Here is a 21,554-nt window from a genome sequence, read left to right on the forward strand (position 1 = left end):
AAGAACACAGCCATGATATCAAAAAGTGGCTTCAGGACAACTCTGGGAATGTCCTTGAGTGGACCAGACAAATTTGAATCGAATTGAATATCTTTGGAGAGATTGGGAAATGACTGTGCACAAATGCTCCCCATCCAATCAGATAGATCTTGAGGGTTGTGGCAAAGAGGAATGGGTAACTTACCAAGGATTGGTGTTCCAAGCTTTTGGAATCAAAAAAAGTTGAGGCTGCAGTTGCTAGCAAAGGTACGTCAGATTACTGAGCAAGGACTATGAATTTGACGACTTCAGACGTTTGTTGGATCTAAGAAGGAGATCATTCCAGAAGTTCAGAATTGTACCATTTCCGGTGCGTTCAAATTTAGAAGACTTGTTGTCAATTTGTCTAAAAACAACGCCCACAATCCAGAATTCACCCAGAAGACCTTCTTGCTATTAGGCAACAGTGACATTTATATCCAACACAGCGTCAAAAGCAAATTCCTGATTCCAGCGCCATTTCTTACACGCCTTAAATCAAATTTCACACCAACTATAAATAGCATCTTCCCTCCGGTCGCATCCATCCACAACACATCAGTTCTTCTTTTTTTTTTTAGATTTTCAAGTGTATTCTTCAATTTTCGTTTAGTGCGTGTACAGATCAAACAGCCAGTAAGAAACACGTGACACAGACATGATCATGCTCCTTTTTTTTTCACCTGAGCTCAGTCTTGTGTATGTCCATGATTTTCCTCTCCAGTTTAAGCGACTGTTTGGGGAACAGCCTGAAGTCTCTGATGTAGTCGGACGGATGCTCCTCCGGGTCGTAGCCTCCCAGCTCGGCTGAATGGAGACAAAATGTTTGAGGTGAATACACTACGACAAAGGTGTCAAACTCAAGGCTCGCGGGTCACATCTGGCCTTTTACGTGGACCGTGGAAGCTTGACACAATTTTTCCTTGACTTTTGTTCAAAAGTAGCTATACAATGGTAAAAAAATAAATGCAGGAGCAAATATATAATATGACAACTGATTTTTAAGGTTTTCAGCATAGAACACATTACGTAAGGAATGGGAATATATATAATAATAAAAAAACTCACTCAAGGTTTCAGGTATAATCCCAAAACCTTCAGCGTGGGAGACGACCACTCTATCACTTGAGCTATGCCACGCTTACTGCTGAATAACATTGCTGGTGTGTCCAAAAGGAGCCCAAAAATGGTCGGAGGTATGAGGATTCCACCTGACACCAGCGATATTCTGACATCTCCCAACCTGAAGGTTCTGTGATCATTCTTCAACCCTTGAGTGATTAAAATATTTTTATTTTGTTTTAAATTTGAGTAAAGTTTATTCCACAAAATGTTTCTGTGTAGTCTGTAAACAAATACAATGCAGCTCAGCTTCTTTTTTTTTTTTTTTAAGAGCTCAGTATTGTTCATTCGGAAATGTCATCATCATTGCTCTTTTTTTTTTTTTTTTAAATATATATATATATATATATATACATATATATATATATATATACATATATATATGTATATATATATATTTTTTTGTGTGTGTGTGTGTGTGGGTGAGTATGTGTATGTGCGTGCGTGCGTGCGTGCATTTGTTAGCTCACCAGAAAACCTATTAGAAAAAATCTCATACCGTTCACCTAAACCGAACACCAGGAGACCCGAGGGGACCGAAGAAAACCAAGGAAGGCGAAATCCAGCACCGACCAGACACCCCCCACCAGAACTCCTCCCCAGCCCAAGAAACATCCAGACCCCAACAAATCCAAAAAACATAAAATCAGGGAGGCCTCAAGAGACCAAAGGAGAGACCGAGAAAAGGAAGGAAAGACAGACGAAGCCGCGTGAGATCCGCAGACACCAGCCTCCACCGATTCAATAACCTGAGGAGGAAACAGATTGTGTCTGAGTTTCGGTAGATGCTGGTGTGGTGGATCTGGCATGCATGAAAATCTCCACCAAAGAGGGGAGCCGACGACCCCCGCCGGAACAGAGCAAGCGCAACACCTCAGGGCCCCCCAGGCCGCGGCAGCGCCAAAGGACGACCCCCGGGCCCCACCAGGGCCACCGGCCGGAGAGCAAACCCAGGAGCAGGAGCGCCCCCCGCCCCAACACGGCCCGCGCCCCAACGCAGCGGGACGGGGCACTGCAGGCCCACCAGGCACCCCACCGGCTCCCAACCCCCGCCCCCCCCACGACCCCCCGCCCCCCATCCACCCCCGCCAACCACCCCAACCCAGCCCCAGCCGCCCCCACGCCCCCAATCCCCCAGACACCCCCCACCCCATCACCCCCCCACCCCGCAACCCCCACCACCGCCCCCCCAACAAAGCCCTCCCCCCCCCCCCCCGACCCCACCCCGACCAACCGGCAGCCCCCCCACCCCCGACCCCCAGCCCCCGGGGACCACCCGCACCCAGGCTCCGGCGCCGAAGAGGGGCCGGACAGCGGAGCGGAGAGGGCAGCCGCGCCCACCCCACCCCCCGCCGTGTGGAAGGACGGAACACCGGGGGCAGAAGGGGGAGATGGGGGCACCGGAGGGCGGCCGACACCCCCGAACCCCAGGCCCAGCGGGGGAAGGCCCCGGTCGTCACCCCAGCGTTCTTTGTGAAAATTAACCCCTGTTACTGAGTCCTTCAGCTCGCGGACTGGCGAACTCTACCCCTAAACCGTGAATGTGACCCCACCCAGTGTATATACAAGTGTGTGTGTGTGGTGCATTAAAATTAGGAGCAGGTGAACCGGAGCCGATGGAAATGATATTCCCACGCTCCGATCCACCCGCCACCCAAGCATGTTGCTGAGTGTATGTGGTGCATTAAAAAAATAGATAGGGCGGGGGGGGGGCGGCGACACGGACAGGGGACCGCAGCACTGCTCTATACTGCGGCCCCCAACCGATGGCACCTCCACAAGCCCCCCCCCCACCCACAAGTTGTGTGGTGTATTAAAATTGGAGGGGAGTTGTAGGGTGAAGACGGTGTTTCCACCCTACCCCACCCCCCAAAGTGAGTTATGTGCCCTATATGTCTATAAAAGTGTATTGTGCAAACCTAGTGTAGTGAGTTAAGAGGAGTGACCAGCGGGGCCCTCCCCAACCGGGCGGGGGCAGGAGGCGCACCGGCCCACCAAGCCCCCACCCACCCCACCAGGACCCCGGCGGGCATATGGGACCTGCCCGGCGGGGCGATAGGGCTCGCCCCCCGGATACTGGGTCCCGCCCGAGGTGTCAGGACGCCCACCGGAGCGGGGCGGGCACGACACCAAACCCCAGCCACCCCCGCCGGCCCCCATAGCACCGAGACCCGGGCCATGGACGGAGCCCCCGGCCCAGGGGAGGGGAAGGAAGGCGTACCAGGGAGGGGGAAGGGAGGAGGGAAGGGGACGACAAGAAGGGCAGGGGGCAGCGGCAGGGACGCAAGGAGAGGGGGAGAGGAGGAGGAAGGGCGACGAGGGAGAGGGGACAGGGAGGCGGAGGACGGACGGGGAGAGGCGAGGAGGGAGAGGCAGCAAGGGGGAGGAAGGGGGAGGGGAGAGGGAACCACCGGGCACCCCGGCGGCCCACAGGCCCCGAACCGCGTCGCCGGGCCCAGAGCGACGGACCGCGCCGGAACGGCGCCGCCCCCGACACCAGGGAAAGCCCCGCAACGCAGCACCCCCCAAGAGACCCAGGGAACGGCCAAGACGCAGCCGCCACCCAGCAGCCAACAGAGGGGCAGACCCGCCCACTCCCCGCCAGGGGGGACAGCACCCACAGAATTAACCCACTGGCATGCCGTGAATCCGAATATCAACCCCTGGTGCCCATCGGAGGTGAATCCGCTCGATCCCGCTGGCAGCAGCCGGGTTCCTGACTATAGAAACACAACCATTAGTTACAAATTGCCTAATACAGAAACATCAATGCAAGTTATAACGCTGCTGTGGCTCTCGCTAACAGGCAGAATTAAAATCCAAGTTTAGGTTAAAAAATTCTATTTACGTAGACCATGTTTCTTTAAATTTTGACATTTGGTTCTTATTTGAGGCAGATATTTTTTCCATTAAAATATGATTTATGAGGAGGTTAGACCATTGGTCGATATTCAAAGTTTGTTTATTTTTCCAGTTAACAAGAATTGTTTTTTTTGCGATAGTAAGGGCTACAAGTATAGATTGAAATTGTTTATGTGGTAAGTCAATTGTTGTTAAGTCACCTAGCAAACACAAGTTTGCAGCTCAGCTTCTGACATTATGGCTTGCCATATGAAAAAACAAAACAGAAACAAAACGATTTGTACAAATGAAACTTGCAGTAGAATTTAAAAAGCCTCTCCGGAGCACTTCAACTGGAGCCAAATCAATAATAAATGGCATGATTGGTGGTTTATAGCACAACAATTCAGACTATTCAACTACCCAAAGTGAACTGAACAGTGATCTTTTAAAACCAAGGTATGCACTGAACCGTCAACACCACATATTCAATTCAACTGAGTCTTTAAATCTTCATTTTGGACAATTGTTTTGCTTCCAACTTTTGGTGAACAATTTCTGTGCCCCAGTGCACAAAACAAAGTCCATAAAGGCCGACTTGATGTTTTTGGTACGTAACAAGCCCATCAGAGAGAATGTGAATGTTCTGGATGAATGGACAAAAATTCCCCATAGACACACTTGGATATTTTCCCGGAAGAGTGGAAGCTCCGTATTTTCTTCCACTTCCACTTCCACTTCCACTTCCTGTAGGCATAATGAACATGCATCCCAATATTTTTGTCTATATTGTGAATTTATAATCATTAGGAACTGTAAGACAGCCACACTCATAGCAGTCACTGCCATTTTTCCATTATGCTCATTCTATATCAACTGCACTGACACAGAATGGAGTGATGACACTGACCTCACAATTTTCCACTGAATATAACCAATTCCATGTTTTTTTTCCCACGCTCCCATGACGCATATTCCAATTGTGCCACTAAGAGGAAATCATTGAAATTGTGTCAATTGAACCATGTAGTGTAAATCCAACCAACGACATCACACCACTTTTTTTTTGGGAGTCCAATCAGTCATAGGGGTCGAGCCATGAGTTTGTCAAGTGAAGCGCGAACATGCGTGGATTACTGTACAGTATAACCCCTATCTGTAAACACATGGAATGTCCCGCATGCCTCTGAAATCCAGTGTTAATTACAAATCAGTCTAATGATGAAATCAAAGCGTTGCCTAATTAAAACTAATCCGCAGCTGTGAAGTCATCACCCTGAAGGGGCCTGTCCTCATTACATTGCGACAGTTGGAAGTGAGAGGACTCTGTGGCTTCTGTGCTTTCACACGAGCCAATCACGGAGCGCTCGGCCAGACGTGTTCACTTTCAACAGAACAAATCCCGCTCCTGATCCACGCACACGTTCCTCTCAACCATGAGTTTGCGCTTAAGTGTTTCTTAGTGGTGCCTGGACGTGTTCTGGGTCCGATTCGTACATTGTGTAGTGTGAGTTAAATTGAGAATTTAGCAGGATTTTGTACATAGGAGAGTGAATGCACTGTATTGATTAGAACCTCCCATTTTTCCAGCCTCAACAAGGGCTGCTCAGAGAAGGTGAGACAAGAAAAATATAAACAGGAAGTAAGTCAATTAGCGGACTTCAAAGCAGTCAGACTCCAACATCACCATACCGTAACGGGTCATTTCTACTTTTCCATTTGTCTGACAATCTTAAAAAGTGAAGCACATATGTGATGCTTTTGTCCGGTTTCTGTCTAAGTGTTGTGTCAGCCTTGGTTGCCCACTCTGACTGTCGTTTGGTGTTCCACAGGGTTCAATTTTGAGGTCCCTGTTGTTTCCATTGTATTTGCTGCCACTGTGTTCCATCTTAAGAAAGAATGGTATTTCCTTTCATTTCCTTTCCATGGCTTTTGACTCTGCATGAGACTCGTCATTGTTTTAGTATTTTTTGGTTATTAATTGTGGTTGTAAAAGGGAAGTCAACCCCCCCCCCCCCCATTTTTTTTAAATTGCCAATAATATGTTCTACGCAGCCCCATTAGTCTAAATATTGTATTCTGGTTAATGTTGGGTTAGTGGAATATGAGTTAAGCAGCAAAATCCAGCAGTTTTTATCAATATCAGAAGGCGGCCATTTTGCCACTTGCTAGCGAGTGAAAATGGCATCACAGTTGCTCAGGGCTCAGGTAACAACCAATCACAGTTAATCTTCAGAAAACAGGTGAGCTGTGATTGGTCGTTGTCTGAGCCCTGAGCAACTGTGATGTCATCTTCAGTCGACAGCAAGTGCCAAAATGGCCGCTCCCTGAAAACGGTTGGATTTTGCTGCATAACTCATATTCCACTATCGCAATATTAACCAAAATACCGTATTTAGACTAATGGGACTGCACAGAACAAATTACGGTAAAGAAAATGTTTGACTTACTACAAATAACCTGGCAAATTTGTCCATTTCAAAACTCCAACGTGCCCTTGAGCACGGATGTTTGCCAACCCCTGCTTTAGACACATTTCATCGACTGTGTACTATAGCCAAAGACGCTAAAGCTAATTCTAGTAGTAAACACGTCCCCGCAGAAGTTGAAGTGTTCACTTCCCGGTAGGCCGAGTATTATTGTCAAGAAATTTTGGGAGGGTTGACTTCCCCTTTCAACTTTTATGGTTATGAATTGATTACTTTTAACTGCCTTTGTTTTTGTATGTCTAATTTTTACTCCATGTACAGCACTTTGTATGCCGCCAAAGTGCTCTATAAATAAAGGTGAGTTTAGTTAATTTTTAATTTATTGTAAGTAAACTTGCTTGGAACGTACTTTGTATCTACGTACATATTATGGAAATACCCACGATATCACAGAAATCTTTTTTCTGGGTTCTTATTACACTCTAAAAACAGTTGGGTCAACAATAACCCAACTATGAGTCAAGAAATTGGTCTTTTAGTGTTAAACAACTCATAAATATTGGTCAGATCCTTTACTTAGGTAAAAAAAAATCGGGTCCTTTTGTATAGAACAACCCATAAAGTGGATCGGTCCATTTTTGATCCATAATTGGGTAACTTTTGACCCAACTGTTTTTAGAGTGTATAGTATACAGTGATATCTGGGTTCACTATATTCCACTTAAGTAAACACGACCTGTTCTGCCCCCATGGGTGCGATGCAGCACTCAGCACAGCGACCATATAAAGACAGATCCCACAAAAGGATGCTGCAGTGGAGGCAGCGCTCCCGATGTGCGGCAAAAGAGCAAACGGGAGAACTCCGCATCGTCACCGTAGAACAATACACGGCGCATGCCAAATGCCAAGCCCGGTTTGATCTCTGGTGACACCTGTGTGAATGCGTACTACTGTACACTGAATTATTGATTGAAAAAAATCGGCCTCACCTTGCAAGATGCACGCGCCGAGATAGGCGGCTTCCGCAAAGGGACAGAGGAGGCGGCCATGGTAGACGTCTCTCTTCAGCTGGAGGTACAGCAGGTACCTGCAGATGTAAAAAAAAGAAAAGAGAATCAAAATGCAAACGCCGATTGAATATCATTTGCATTTGGTTAGCAATGTTCATGCTCTCTTCAAAGTTTACGACTACATAGGTTTCTATGTATTTGACAGCAAAACTGACATGTCAGGAAAATGCATCATTCTCTGCTGTCCTGTACAAAGAAACATAAATAGTGTCCCATTTGCATTTGATTTGATGCTTTTCTGTATTAATTAGCTGAAATCAAGAGCGGAATACAAAAAACTGTGAATGATGAAATCCAGATGAATTATCCCGCAACACCATCCAATGACCTCAAATCCAGCTAATATGAAAACATTGTCACCATATTCGTCAAACATTCATAATGCAGCATGTCATGACTGGAAAGAATGTGATGCTGCGATATGAAAACATACACACTTGAGGCGGGGCAACCCTGGGAATGGCTTGAAATTTCAACGGCTCGGAGCGTGTCGCGTTACCAAGGAAATCAGAAATGACAGCGGCGCCGCAGTCAGGGGATGTATTTGTTGCCACGGTTACTGAGGCGGGGCTAACTGCTCCATGTGAATTAGATGAAGCCTGGAGGAAGCAGAAGTACGAATATGTTCTGACTCCAGCACCATCTTTCATACTATAGAAGGATATTGTGGTTTAAAGCCAGATCAGCCCATTCTATCTGTACAAAAACATCGTTTTGATCAGGCAGAGCACGGAACACCCTTCATGAGTACATGGAATCACAAAAGATCAACACTTTCTTCTTTATTCCTTGTTAGTTTTGGATCTGTTACATATTTTACAATGATAGCGCTAAGGTCTTTTTCTTTTTAAGTACGAGTGCTACGATGATGTTTTCTTTTGTGATAAATCAATCTATATCCACAGCGCTTATCCAATATAAAATTTAAAGTGTGGAATGATTGATTCTGAATCAGATTACTTTATTACCCCCCCCCCCCCAAAAAAAGAAGCAAATATCATTCACAACTCATCTGAGAAACAAGAAAAATAATGACCAACAGAGACTGAATGGGAAGCTTTTTTGTTTTTTGGTTGGAAAAAAAATAAAATAAAAAAGGGGGAGGGAACAAAAAACACAAGGCTCAAGTTCTTTAAAGGGAGAACAGTATGAGCCTGGAAAAAAACACCACAGCACATAAAGCCACATCATAAATACATTACAACAGAACTCAAAGACTTGAACATGTGGAAGGAAGCTGGAGTGCATGAAACCCATGCAAGCACAGGGAGCCCAGATTTGAACCCCAAGCCTAAGAACTGTGAGACAGATTTGCTAACCGCTCCCCAATGCCATCCATATCACTATCATACTTTATGTTATTTTGTTGTATAAATGTCATTTTCTTCTAGTGGAAAATGTTTGTATTTTTATTTTTATCACGATACGTAGCTGGCATAGATTGAACAAAGTAAAAAAAAAAGTTTTAATAAATAAATAAGATAATAATTTTCAGACCAATTAAGTGAAATTGATACAGCACACCTGATGATCTCTCACTTCACAGAAGTTGGGAATCACAGCTCTACCCTATACAGTGGATCCTCGGTTTGCAATGGTCCCAACATTACACGGCGTAAAAATACACTTGTCTATCTTTTTCATACTAACAATTAGTTGCAATTATAACTTACTGTGTTAGCATAGGCTAGTGACAGACGACGGCGGACTCCGAGGAACGAAACTCGAGGACTTGAATTGAATTCCAATTCGTTCCCGTTCATTTGCAGGCAGTGTTCCCATATTTCCCCAGTTACCGTGGAACCAATCACCAAGTAGAGCAGTCATTGTGTAAAAAGGCTTCTCCTACCTTGTGAGCTCCTCTTTAATCTTCATCGGCTCGTGAGGGTAAAATTTGACTCTGAAGCACATGGTGAAGGGCTGCAGAGCTGTGGAGGCACACAAGACACACACATATACATACAGTGCATTTTCTCGAAAGCCGGCTTCGCTCCTCAAAAAAAATCTTGTACACTTGTGAACCTTGCCATCGCGTTGAACAACGGCCTGAACGGTAAGAAACTTGTGAGGATGCATTAAAAGTGGCTTTCGTGTAGACGGGGCCGAAAGCATGCAGGATAGTGGCTCTTGAGGACCGGAGTTGCTCACCCCTGCTCAAAAAATGCAGGTTAATGACACACCCATAAAAAGGTTTATAATTGCCCATGTTAATAGTGGTTTAAACCGCAAATATACTACAGGCTATAATCAGAAAACACTTTTCAAACTCATTACATTACCTTTAAATTTTTTTATTGCTTACACATTACTTGTTTTTTAACTTCCCCTAACATTTCAGACTAAAATTGTCACGGTGTGGTCACGGAGCGGCGTGGTGTGTCAACCAAAACCAGATCTTCCCAGACATGACAAAAATGAGCTCCCAGCCTCCCCTTGCATTACAAAATTTGCCTTTCCATCGAGATGTATTACTTCAATATATTTCCTTGACACCAATTACTGTACTCCTTTCTTATTTTAACAGGACGTTGGTGACATTGTTTTAGAAAAACCACAAAAACTGAACGGAAAGAACAAAACAAAAAAAATGTGTATGTGAATTTGTGAATAGTGAACCATGAACAGGATAAATAGGTATATTAATTGCAATTAAAACTGAATTGAATTGAATCACATCGTTCCATAAAAAAATATCAAAGAAATGGGAGCAGTTCTTTTAAATGGGGCCACCATAAATTTTGGCAGATTTTGCCTTTAAAGAGGTGATCATGTCACTGGGGGGGGGAGAACCCACACATAATACATAATACATGTTAAAGAATATGAAAGCCGAAGTGCTCAAACCACCACCCTCAAAAACACGAGCTGCTTACTGGCTAAGATGTTTTTTTTTTTAAGCAGAGTTGGCACATGTATGCAAATGTGCCGTCAATGTCCAAAACAGAATACGTCACATGTCCTAATTTAGGAGACAATTCCGCCACAGGGAGAAGAAGACACGTCAGGACGACTCTTCTTTTTCCTCTCTCTCGCCTTCCCTGTCAACACAGCTCCTCGTCTCAGCTTTCCGGACGTTCCTTCTTTCTTTGGCCACATTATCTATCTATGTCTTACATTTCCTCCGCTGCTATCTCAATCTCTCTCTCGCTAATTCCCTGGCGCATGTTCCACCGCTAATAGCCCCGTTCCGTTATCAGTTTATAGCAGAACAGGAAGAACAGCACGGCCATTAAAAGACGCCAAGAAGACGGGAAGGAAGAGAGAGAGGTCAGGAAAGAGGGTTCTTCCTCACACAGCGAGTGGAGGCGTTTATTTACTCAACTGCAGATGGAGGAGGCAACAATTGTGGGGAGACTTTTTATAGTATTTTGTTTTTTGAACCATTTTAACTCATTCACTGCCATTGACGGCTTTTGACGTCAAAAAAATCATTTTAACTTTCTATTAGTTACATTTGTTTTCCACTTTTGTAAACGAGAGTATAAAAACATAGAAAAAAGTTTTTATTGTATTTCATATAAAATTTGTGATTGATCGTGAGAAGTCATGTGATTAATTACAATAAAAACAAATGTATCGCCTGACAACCTATTTTTTAAATAATATATATATATATATTTTTTAAATAATCTTTAAAAAAATAAAAATAAAATATTTTAAAAAATGTGGGCGTCAGGCGACAACATTTTTAAATTGTATTTAATCACATGACTTTAATAGTTAACTCATGATTAATCACACATTTTATATCTGGTCTAAATGTACATTAATTTTTCTCCTAGGTTTTCATACTCTTGTTAACAAAAGTGGAAAAAAAGATAAACTAATAGAAATAGTTAAAATTAATTTTTGATATCTATAGCCTCCAATGGCAGTGAATGAGTTAAAATTACTGTTAATTAAACGTCTCTTTTTTTTTTTTAAAGAAAATTACAGGCATAATATATTCCAATGCATTTATTGGACAGAGGCCATCATTTTTTTTCTTTTACACATTTTAAAAGTAATATGAAACAACATTATGTCAACATTTTTTTAAAAATAAAGAGTTCACCAATAAATGTAAATTATGCTAATTGACCCAAATAATAATATTTAAAAAATGATATACAGTATTATGATGTCAACGGAGGGAAGGAGGCATCTATTAGAGGAGAGGTCTTTATTATTGCACGTTTAAAATAGTGATATATAACATTATGTACAGTAAGTCTCACTAAACAAAAAAACAAAAAAATGGGGACATCATGTAAACCATGGTTGATATATACAGTAGTTATGGCTCCAACTAATTTTTCATCTACTTACGCACATGCAACCAGTAAATTTGGTGATTTAAAAAAATATATATTCTTGAATATTTTTCAAATTTTCTGCTTCACACTTCAGCACATTTACCAGTGATGAGTGGAAATGGGAATATATTTTTGCTCTTTAAAAAAAAACAAAAAAATATATAAAACATGAAAATATATTAGATCGACTTTTAAAATAATCAGCAATAAATGTTAACAATGTCTGATGAACAGCATAATTCCAGCGAAGGGGAGGAATCTATTGAGGCTGACATTCATTTTTGCATCAATACAGTAAGTGCTATTATTGTATGATTAACATAATGACATTATGGTGTACATTATGATTGAAGGGTATGCGTTTATTACAGTAGAGGCATTTTGATATTATCGTTCCATTGGATTTTTCCAAATTTCTAATTCAAATTCAGATAAAATCTAAAGAACAATATACAAAGAAATGCTAATTAAACTAAATATTAAAATATATTTTCTAAATGTAAAAAAAGAAAAAAATTTAAGGTTATTTTTTTGTGGCAGTAATATTGGTTAAAACCTGCTTGAATGTAGTAAAAGGATGTGAACATCTTTTTTACATAACCATACTGTATTTTATATCACATTCATCCATGCAAATGACACAAGAAGGTGCACTTACATTTCATCTGTCGAACCACAGCTTTATTTGGCTCCAGCCAATGCTTTAAAAAAGAAAAGAAAAGCTAAGTTCAATATTAATGTTACATTATTATGCATTGTTGAATATTACACTTTCAAAAACTCAGCTCAACAAATCATCATTAACATCAAAAAACATTCCAAGGCTCTCCTCGTTGAGATGAAATATCACCTCAACAGCTGTTTATCATCACAAGTGCATAATTTTAAGCAATGATGTATAGCACTTGGCAATGCAGATCCTTCTGGACATATTCAAGGAGAACACTTTATCGTGATGGTAGCCTCTTTTCATTTAATTGTAGGCTTAAAATGCTCATAAAAATACAAACAGAAAAAAAAGGGGGAAATGGCAACACACACATATATCCACTGTATATGTACAGACATACAGTGTATATGTATAGTGCCCGAAAAATAAACAAGCCTAAGCTATAGGTTACATCTCTCTCATGCACATGTGCATATAAGATGCATTATTTTAAGTGAGCGAGTGTGCAGTTTACCCTCTGTTTCTCTGGATCCACATAGCGAATGCCAAAGTAATCCTTCTCGAGGAGGTTGTAGTGATTACACACATGGTCGAACAGGAATTGGCCTTTGGTGTCTCTCTAGGAAGAAATTTACAGAACAGACAATCAACATCTGGATTTATTGTGCTTTTTTTTTTTACTCTTTCAAACACTTCCCGGGTGTCTTGATACCATGTGACATGACATGCCAAGCATCCAACCACACACATGGTCTATCTGTTTTAAATTAAAAGTTGAACTATGTTATTATTAAATATGTCAAACGATTAAATGTTTTAATCCGATTAATCACATCTTAGATATTTGATTAATCACGATTAATCGCTTAATTAAAAAGGCTTTTTTATCAACATTTTTTTGTCCACCAAATTTAAAGAGCGCCTGTTTACATTAAATGTTATGAGGACATCTTCAAAATTATTCATCCACTGCACAAGCCCGTCCTCCTTTTTCTAATCAGTTAATTACTTGCATAATTTAAAATGGGGAAAAAAATTGTTTGACATGAACAACTATTTTTAATGTCATGCGCAAATATTTATTAAATGCTTTACTTTAATGCATGTAGTTAGTTATGTTTGTTGCTCAAACACAACCCGCGCTACCTTTAACGTACCCATCCTCTGTCAAAATAAAAGATAATCTTTGGTCAAAATTAATATTGCGATTAATCTGAGTTAATACATGATTAATGCGATCATTTTTTTGCGATTAATTAATTAGTTAATGCTTTAACTCTGACAGCACTAGTTATTATTTAATTATTTATGAAGAAGAAGCACAACAAATACTATTGCGATTAATCTGAGTTAATACATGATTAATGCGATCATTTTTTGCGATTAATTAATTAGTTAATGCTTTAACTCTGACAGCACTGGTTATTATTTAATTATTAATGAAGAAGAAGCACAACAAATACTATTGCGATTAATCTGAGTTAATACATGATTTATGCGATAATTTTTTGCGATTAATTAATTAGTTAATGCTTTAACTCTGACAGCACTAGTTGTTATTTAATTATTTGTGAAGAAGAAGCACAACAAATACTATTGCGATTAATCTGAGTTAATACATGATTAATGCGATCATTTTTTGTGATTAATTAATTAGTTAATGCTTTAACTCTGACAGCACTAGTTATTTAATTATTTGTGAAGAAGAAGCACAACAAATACTATTGCGATTAATCTGAGTTAATACATGATTAATGCGATCATTTTTTGCAATTAATTAATTAGTTAATGCTTTAACTCTGACAGCACTAGTTATTATTTAATTATTGATGAAGAAGAAGCACAACAAATAAATAAATATGACTGGCCAAACTGTATGCAGCATGAAGTAAAATAGACGTCCACAACGGGGCAAGAATGTTTCAGGTGTGAGCGTGACCTCGCGTCTGGCCGTGCGTCTTCAAGACGAACGCTGACTTCTTTCATCACGGAAGTTCTTTTTGGCTCTACATCTAAACGATTGCTATCAAAGCTGACAAATCCCAAAAATCCACCTCTCTTCTTTTGCTCGGCTGCTTTGAAATCCCAGCCAACATTTCCCGCCGTGCAGTTTTATGATTGTAAATAAATGAAATAAAATCATAATAACAATAAGAAAAAGCATCAGCAGCATCTTTGCGGTGGTGATGCATATGCTGAGGTAAAGCAATGCCAGTAAATACAGGCCGGATGTTCAGTCCATAAAGGCGATGCAGACACACAGAGCGATCAATAAACACTCTGCCACGCAGTTAGTATCTACTCATCATGTATTGTGCACGCGCGCACACACACAGACACAGTCAGGGAAAAAAGTAGCACGTAGTACAAAATAGCACAGATAAATGTGTTTAGAAGCTGGAAAATGCACACAAGCAATGCTCGAGCGCAAACACCCGCCAAGGTTGAAAGCTGAAGCATTACACTGCAATAGTGTTTTGAAAATTTTGGAACGTAGGTGCAGCCAAGTGGCTAGATTAGTTTTAGCTAATATCATACTTCATGTGTGAAAAGCCCAGCAATTTGCATTTTCTCATTTCCATGGCAAGTTGCTAGACTAGCAATTTACTCTGTACGCATCTACTGGGAAAGTGAACTGATCTTTTGGCTTCCCGAACCGGTGTGTTGTGACGGGATGGAAAAGAGGTACGATATTTTTATCACACCAACAGGCTACAATTTGTCATATTTCCAATTGTGTGGTTACGATGGAAAGTTTTTTTCTCCTTCTGTTTTTAGTAAAAGGTCAAAACAATTTGTTTTGTATTTCTTGCTGAGAACAAATCTTCACTTCGAAATTGCAGAAATGAAATGTACAGACGCAAGTATGTGCAGAAAATAATAAATAAAATACATAAACATAATAATGCTTTTAGAGATTTGCTTCAATTGTCAAAGTTATCTGCACATACTTGGCACTGCCACTCCGTCTCTTTTCTGCATTTGCCACATGTATATTTGTAACAACAACCACAGCGGACTGTTGCATGATTGTTCTTGCACCGAAAGTTCACTTGGCACATTGCCCTTTTGCCTGGGCCAGGCGTGGGAGGTTGCTGTTGAAAAATTGCACTTTGGCATTCAGTGCCGCAATGTCGATCATGTTGTAAAACACGGCGACTGGCCATAGCCGTGTTCCTGAGCGCACGCTGTATTTTCGCACCATCTGGTCCATTACATCCACGCCACACTTCTGTTTGTTGTAGTCGGTGACTGTGTTTGGCTTTTTTTTCTGGGAACCCTCTGTCACAATCACGCTGCTGAGGACGCAGACGGTCTTCCTCCGTTTGGGTGCATACACCGTCAGTGTGACACCAGGGGATGTAAAAAAATAAAAATAAAAAATTATTAAAAAAAATAAAAAATAATATAAAAATAATAATATTTAAAAAAAAACATAAAAAAATTAAAATTTAAAATTTAAAAGAAACAAAATAATAATAATAATAATAATAATAATAATAATAATAATAATAATAATAATAAAAATAAAAAATAAATAAAAATTAAAAATAAATAAAATAAAAAATTAAAAACCTGGGTGCTTAATTCATCCCGGTCCAAATTCTTTTTGGCAGATTCGGGAAGCTCCCGGCCAAGCTTATCGACTGTTTCAAGAATGGTGGTCCGCCGGCTGAGCAGTCGTCTCGCAAGCGACAATGATGTGAAGTCCATGAATGGTTCCAATAACTTCATCACCACATTTTCTGATGAAGTGGGGTCTTTGCCAAGATATGGGATGATATTACGCACATACTTTGACTTCAAGCCACCCAGAACTTGATTTCAACCGTATCGGGTTTTGATGGAATGTACTGTGTGAAGCTGCAGCGAGTCTTCGTTGCGAAAAGCTGTTCGTCAATGGTGATGTGCCTGCCTGGGTTGTAACATGTGATGCAATTGGGCAACAAAAGGCCCCCAAACATCGGAGATTGGAGCAAATTTGTCGATGTCGTCTGCATCGGAGTTGACTTTTTCCCAGGATCATGTCCAAAACCTGCCGAGTCCTGTAGGCACGCTGCATCTTTGTCCTTCTTAGTTGACTGAGTCAGTGAACTATGACCAGTGTTCCATGCGCAATCTATTTATGCATCCTTCTTTAGTCACGCCCACCCATCCACCACACCCCACTTTTACACTTCCCATCAATCTTAATATGTATTTTTTATTCTTCTCATTTTAATCAAATTTTTCTTTTTTTTGTCAGATATAAAGGTCAAACTGCAACAAAAGACTTTAAAATAGATCAAATAAAACTATCTTAAAAAGTTATACAAAATTTAGACAGGTGAGGCCTGTTGACTGTGTAGCCCTTATTTTATGAAAAATAATGATACAATTTCATGTGTTCATCAGAGCATGCGGTGTTGCAGCTGTTGCTCATCAATCGTTTGGCGGCAAAGCCCTCGTTGAATATTCAACTCACTTGTAAAGCGGTCGTGATTTAGCGGGGTGTGCCTGCAAACCGCTAATCTGGCAGGAAATGGCGGCGTTTATAAATCAAAGGTGGCTAATTGCTGGCCATTGGGTTGTTGATTTGAAAAAAACAAAGCCGTTGGGCTGTCCTGTCGAACGGGGAGGGGGTACATCCTTAAGAAAAGTGGAGGGAAAATTGTGATAACAAGACTGGTGATGAATGGCCCACATTAAATGGTGTCTGGGTGCAGCTTGAATTTGTTTGTAAAAGTACTCTCTCTACCGCTTATAGGCCTGTGGAAGAGATGAAGACTATTGTCCATGTTGGCTGCGGGCGAAAAGTGATGGCTGATACACCCACCCAATTTTCATTTTCAACAGTAGAAGTTGGTGTCAACATTATTGATTCCCTTCCCCTTTGGAATTGTGGTCTGACAGAACGGTGCCAGGTTTAGCAAAGCATCCCCAGAACATAATTGAGCCTCGTAATCATGTGTAAACTAGTTAACTAACAAACTAAATAACCAACTATAACTCAAAGAAATACATTGACAAAAGCAATGATGGATTAAAAACGACAGGAATTTAGCAATGAAATTCAGGCGTTGCTTTTGAATTGAGGTCCGAGAGGATGATGTCGCCTTGAACCCAGATCCCAGCTGAACCTCATCAACCTGCTCAACTCACTGACCTGAAACTGACAAAAGCACTGATACATTTGTGTGGTCTGACAGAATTGTGCCAGATGCAAATAGCAATGACCAAAATATGACCTCAGATGAATAGAAATGTTTCAGTTTTCAATAAAAAAAAAAAAGTTTATTTGTTTTTTGAAAACATGAATGTAAATTTGAAACTATTGCAAACAAAAACCTGTTTAACAGCTTGGTATTTATATAAACCACAGTTAGCAGTGGACATGCTTGTTTAAAATATTAAAATATAAACTGGTTAGCAGTGCACCTTTTTCGCATGACACTGCAGCATGATACATATTTTTCTGTCAAATCTGTCAATAATAACCCTGACACTGCCATTTTGTCACCACATAAGTGAAGTGCTATAGCAAATCAGTGTAGGCAACGTGTCCTCTAACTGCTCAATAACCTGCTGATGGAGGTTGAATTTGTGCTCAGTTAAGCAGGACTGATTGATTTGAGTCCTCCGGGCATTTGCTGAGATTTACTCGCTCACCGGGACACGCACTCACACGTCAAAAGAAAACAAAAACACACGCACAGCTCGAGCGCCCGTTTTGCATTCACATAGCAGGAGATCTTGGAAACGATAAATGCAAATTTACCCTCTAGACAGCTCAATTTGGCAAATTTTGATTGATTTCCCACCATGTTGTTCCTGCAGTCATTTCTTTCCATGGTTGGTAATGGGCACCAACAATGCAGAAATTGCAACCATATTGAATACTTTATGCTCTTTTAATTTCAAAACCTTTATAGATGAGATTGTGCAGGTTTACCTAATGGTTGAAATCTTCTCTGTGAAGTTTCTGGAATTGAGTCTCTCATTAAATTGTGACAGATAGATGCCGTCGGCACAGATTGTGCACCTACTATTGTGACTAGTCCCTGTACATACAATTAAGCACATTAATAAAAAAATCAATTACGGTAAGTCAATAGAAATTGATCCTGACATTTCTATTGGAAGCTACAATTCTATTGAACATTGAATGTACCAAATATTTTTAGCTTTTAAAAGCTGTTTTTTAAATTACATATGTATCTAAAAATGACATTATTATTATTATTATTATTATTATGTAATTTACATAAATCACATACCTATCATATATGTATAAATTAAATAAATTATTCAATAATTTATTTAACTAGATTATTTTATATAAAAATAATTTATTTAAATAGATAATTTCATATAAAAATAATTTATATAAAAATTAAATATTAAAATATTAAAATTTATTATTTATAATTAATCATTATTATTATTATTATTATTATTATTATTATTATTAGCAGTAATAGTAGTAGACTAGTAGTTGATGCAAAAGTCAAATGTTTGATCATTTTCTATTGTGTAATTTAAAAAAAGTACAATAAAATATTGTTTTGTCATCTAATGAGCTGTCTCTGTCCACATTTGTGTATTTTTGCTCGCATCCTCATTCTCGTCAGGACTCGAGAGGAAATGCATCTACACGAATGCTGCCAGGAAGGCCGCAGACGGATCATGGAGTCAAACTCGTCCTCGTCCCTGGGGCAGACACTTGAGGACAGACAACAGAGGCAGCGTGAGAAGCCAAACAAGCCGAGAAGATTGAGACGGCGCTAAATAAAGAGGATGCTTGGCTCACAGAGCTTCGAAGATGGCGTTTAAGAGTCTATGTCATGTCCAACAGGAGCGAAATCCATTTTTTATATTGTCAAAGGCCTGGATATAAAAAATTTACCCGGTCAGTCTCTACATGAGCCTCACTTAATGATGGCAAAGTGCCCTTCTTTCTGGTTCACATACACACACTTAAATAGAGCCCGCGAGTATGGAGTGGCTTCAGTTTAACAGGAGCAAGGTACACGTGCAGCATGTGTGTGCGTTTGTGTGTGCCCGACAAGCTTTGTGCAGCCAGCCACGTCCACGCCAAGCGGTATAAAATAAAAGCACTTATGCCATCAAATATTCATTTGGGTTTTCCGTCCTAATTCCGCAAAAACTCACAAAACATCATGTGTTCATGCTGGAACATGACCTCCCACCACACACATTTGCAATAAAATGTCAATGAATGCAGCTTTTGGCCAAGAAGTGAATAGAAATACTGTAGATTAACTGCAAATCTATGTGAACAATTTAAAAAGAAAAAGAAAAAAGAAAACAATTTGAGTCAAAAAATGGACCGTCCAACTGCTGGGGCTAATGTGTCCCACTGCCCCAACTTTGGGTTGTTTTGTATCCAAACTCGCAAACTTGCCAAATGTGTGAGAAAAAAACTTAAATTGGCAGATTTGTGAGAAAAAACTCAGAAACTTGCGAGAAATACACATAGCGTAGGCGTAGCTTTAGTCTGGACCAGGTGTTGAATTTTGTCCACCAGGAGCTAACGTAAGGATTCATTGGTGGTTAATAGAAAACTCTTTATAAAATGAGAAGGGAGGATGGAGAGGGATTTCCTCTTAATTTAAACTTTACTGAAGCATTATCAGCTGACTAACACTAACCAATCAGAAGCAGAAGAAGAAGAAGAAGAAAAAAGAAAGAATCTAGCATACTTTAGGTACATGCAAGTGAATGACGGAGAACATTCTGGAAACAAAAATGTACAAGTAAATACACATTTTAACAAATTCACTTAAATGCTTAAACTTAAATGCTTAACATGATATGGTTAAAGCCATTACTATCTCCTTATTTGAAAACCGGACCACAAAGTATTGGGACAAACATCCGAGTAGTACGCTACAAGTTTTTTTTTCTTGCAAATCTACCACTTAATAAAGCCGCAAATTTGCAACTTTATAAAAAAAAAAAAATCTTGGAATATTACCCCCCAACTTAAAAAAATCTACTTGTATATTTATACGTGGCCCTAATACGCCATTTCTACAAAACAACCCAATTTGTCATATAAAATTTCAAACACTTTTCCTCTTTTGCCATCACGATGCCTTTCAAGGCAAACAAAAATAAGAACAGGAAAGAAAGAAAGAAAGAAAGAAAGAAAGAAAGAAAGAAAGAAAGAAAGAAAGAAAGAAAGAGAGAAAGAAAGAAAGAAAGAAAACAGCAGGAGTCTCACCAGATATGCTGCAGTTGTGAAAAATTATTGCTTATATGACACAAAACTTTCCACAGCTCAGAAAATGTAGTCACAATAGATTTCGGGCATTAGGACCCTGGGTCGTGTGTCCCACTTAAAGTGCCGCTGTTGTTTAATTAATACGCATGTCAGCTCAATTATGACTGGTCCTTATCCACTTTAGTTGTTCCTCCTCATGGCACAGCCCAGCTAATTGGCTCAATGTACAGCTGAAAGGTCATAAATTATAAAGAGAGAGCGAGGGTTGAGGAGGGCGATGTTTACGGGACTTTAAACTTAATGATATTCAGTGTGGGTGAAGAGAGATTAAAAAAAAAACGTGGAACAATTAATTTTACTCTTAAACTCAAGAGTATGAGGCGGCTTTGTTGACTTTTCTCGTCTTATTAACGTGGACAATCACTCTAAAGCCTGTTTGTATTCAGCTGCGGGTCGATGGCTGCGACTTGAGCAGAATGCGTCAAGGATTGCAAATCAGCACTTCAAAAGTCAGCAGCACCCGTTTTCCTGTTGCCTGTTTCACAGTAGCCGTTATCATTTCAATGTTAAGACTTTGCTCAAGGGTTGATGAAACTTGATGCCTTTGACTTTTGTTTGCAGGGAGTTGGAACGTTGGAAGCTACTTTAGCTGTATAGCAAAACGACGCGGTGCAAAGTGACACACAGCAAAGCTCATTTGAGCCACCCACCGCTTTATGGAACTTAAAAGTACCCTTCACGTTATATTAACTCATTTTCCTGTCAGATCAACTTTTTCTATGACGAATATTTGACTGCACTGACAAGAGTTTTGTCAAGTCTAAGTGGGCCACTCGCTGGTGTTTGGACCATTTGAAAAGATTAGAGTCCAGCCGAGGATGC

The 21,554-nt window shown here is 40.3% G+C and overlaps 1 protein-coding gene across 1 annotated transcript in view; it reads right to left on the reverse strand.

The window, feature by feature from the left end:
• The window catches only part of frmd3 (FERM domain containing 3), a 60,336-nt gene that overhangs the window by 25,695 nt on the left and 13,087 nt on the right, over positions 1–21,554 (reverse strand). Inside the window, exons 4-8 of the mRNA XM_086075160.1 lie at positions 12,960–13,064; positions 12,434–12,476; positions 9,330–9,408; positions 7,400–7,497; positions 702–825 (exon numbers count right to left, since the gene is read on the reverse strand). Coding sequence (XP_085931286.1) covers positions 702–825; positions 7,400–7,497; positions 9,330–9,408; positions 12,434–12,476; positions 12,960–13,064 — 449 coding nt within the window. The remainder of the gene's footprint in view (positions 1–701; positions 826–7,399; positions 7,498–9,329; positions 9,409–12,433; positions 12,477–12,959; positions 13,065–21,554) is intronic.

The sequence above is a fragment of the Leptonotus elevatus genome, chromosome 5 (assembly GCF_054856555.1).
Source record: "Leptonotus elevatus isolate MCC_2025b chromosome 5, RoL_Lele_1.0, whole genome shotgun sequence".
NCBI lineage: Eukaryota > Metazoa > Chordata > Actinopteri > Syngnathiformes > Syngnathidae > Leptonotus > Leptonotus elevatus.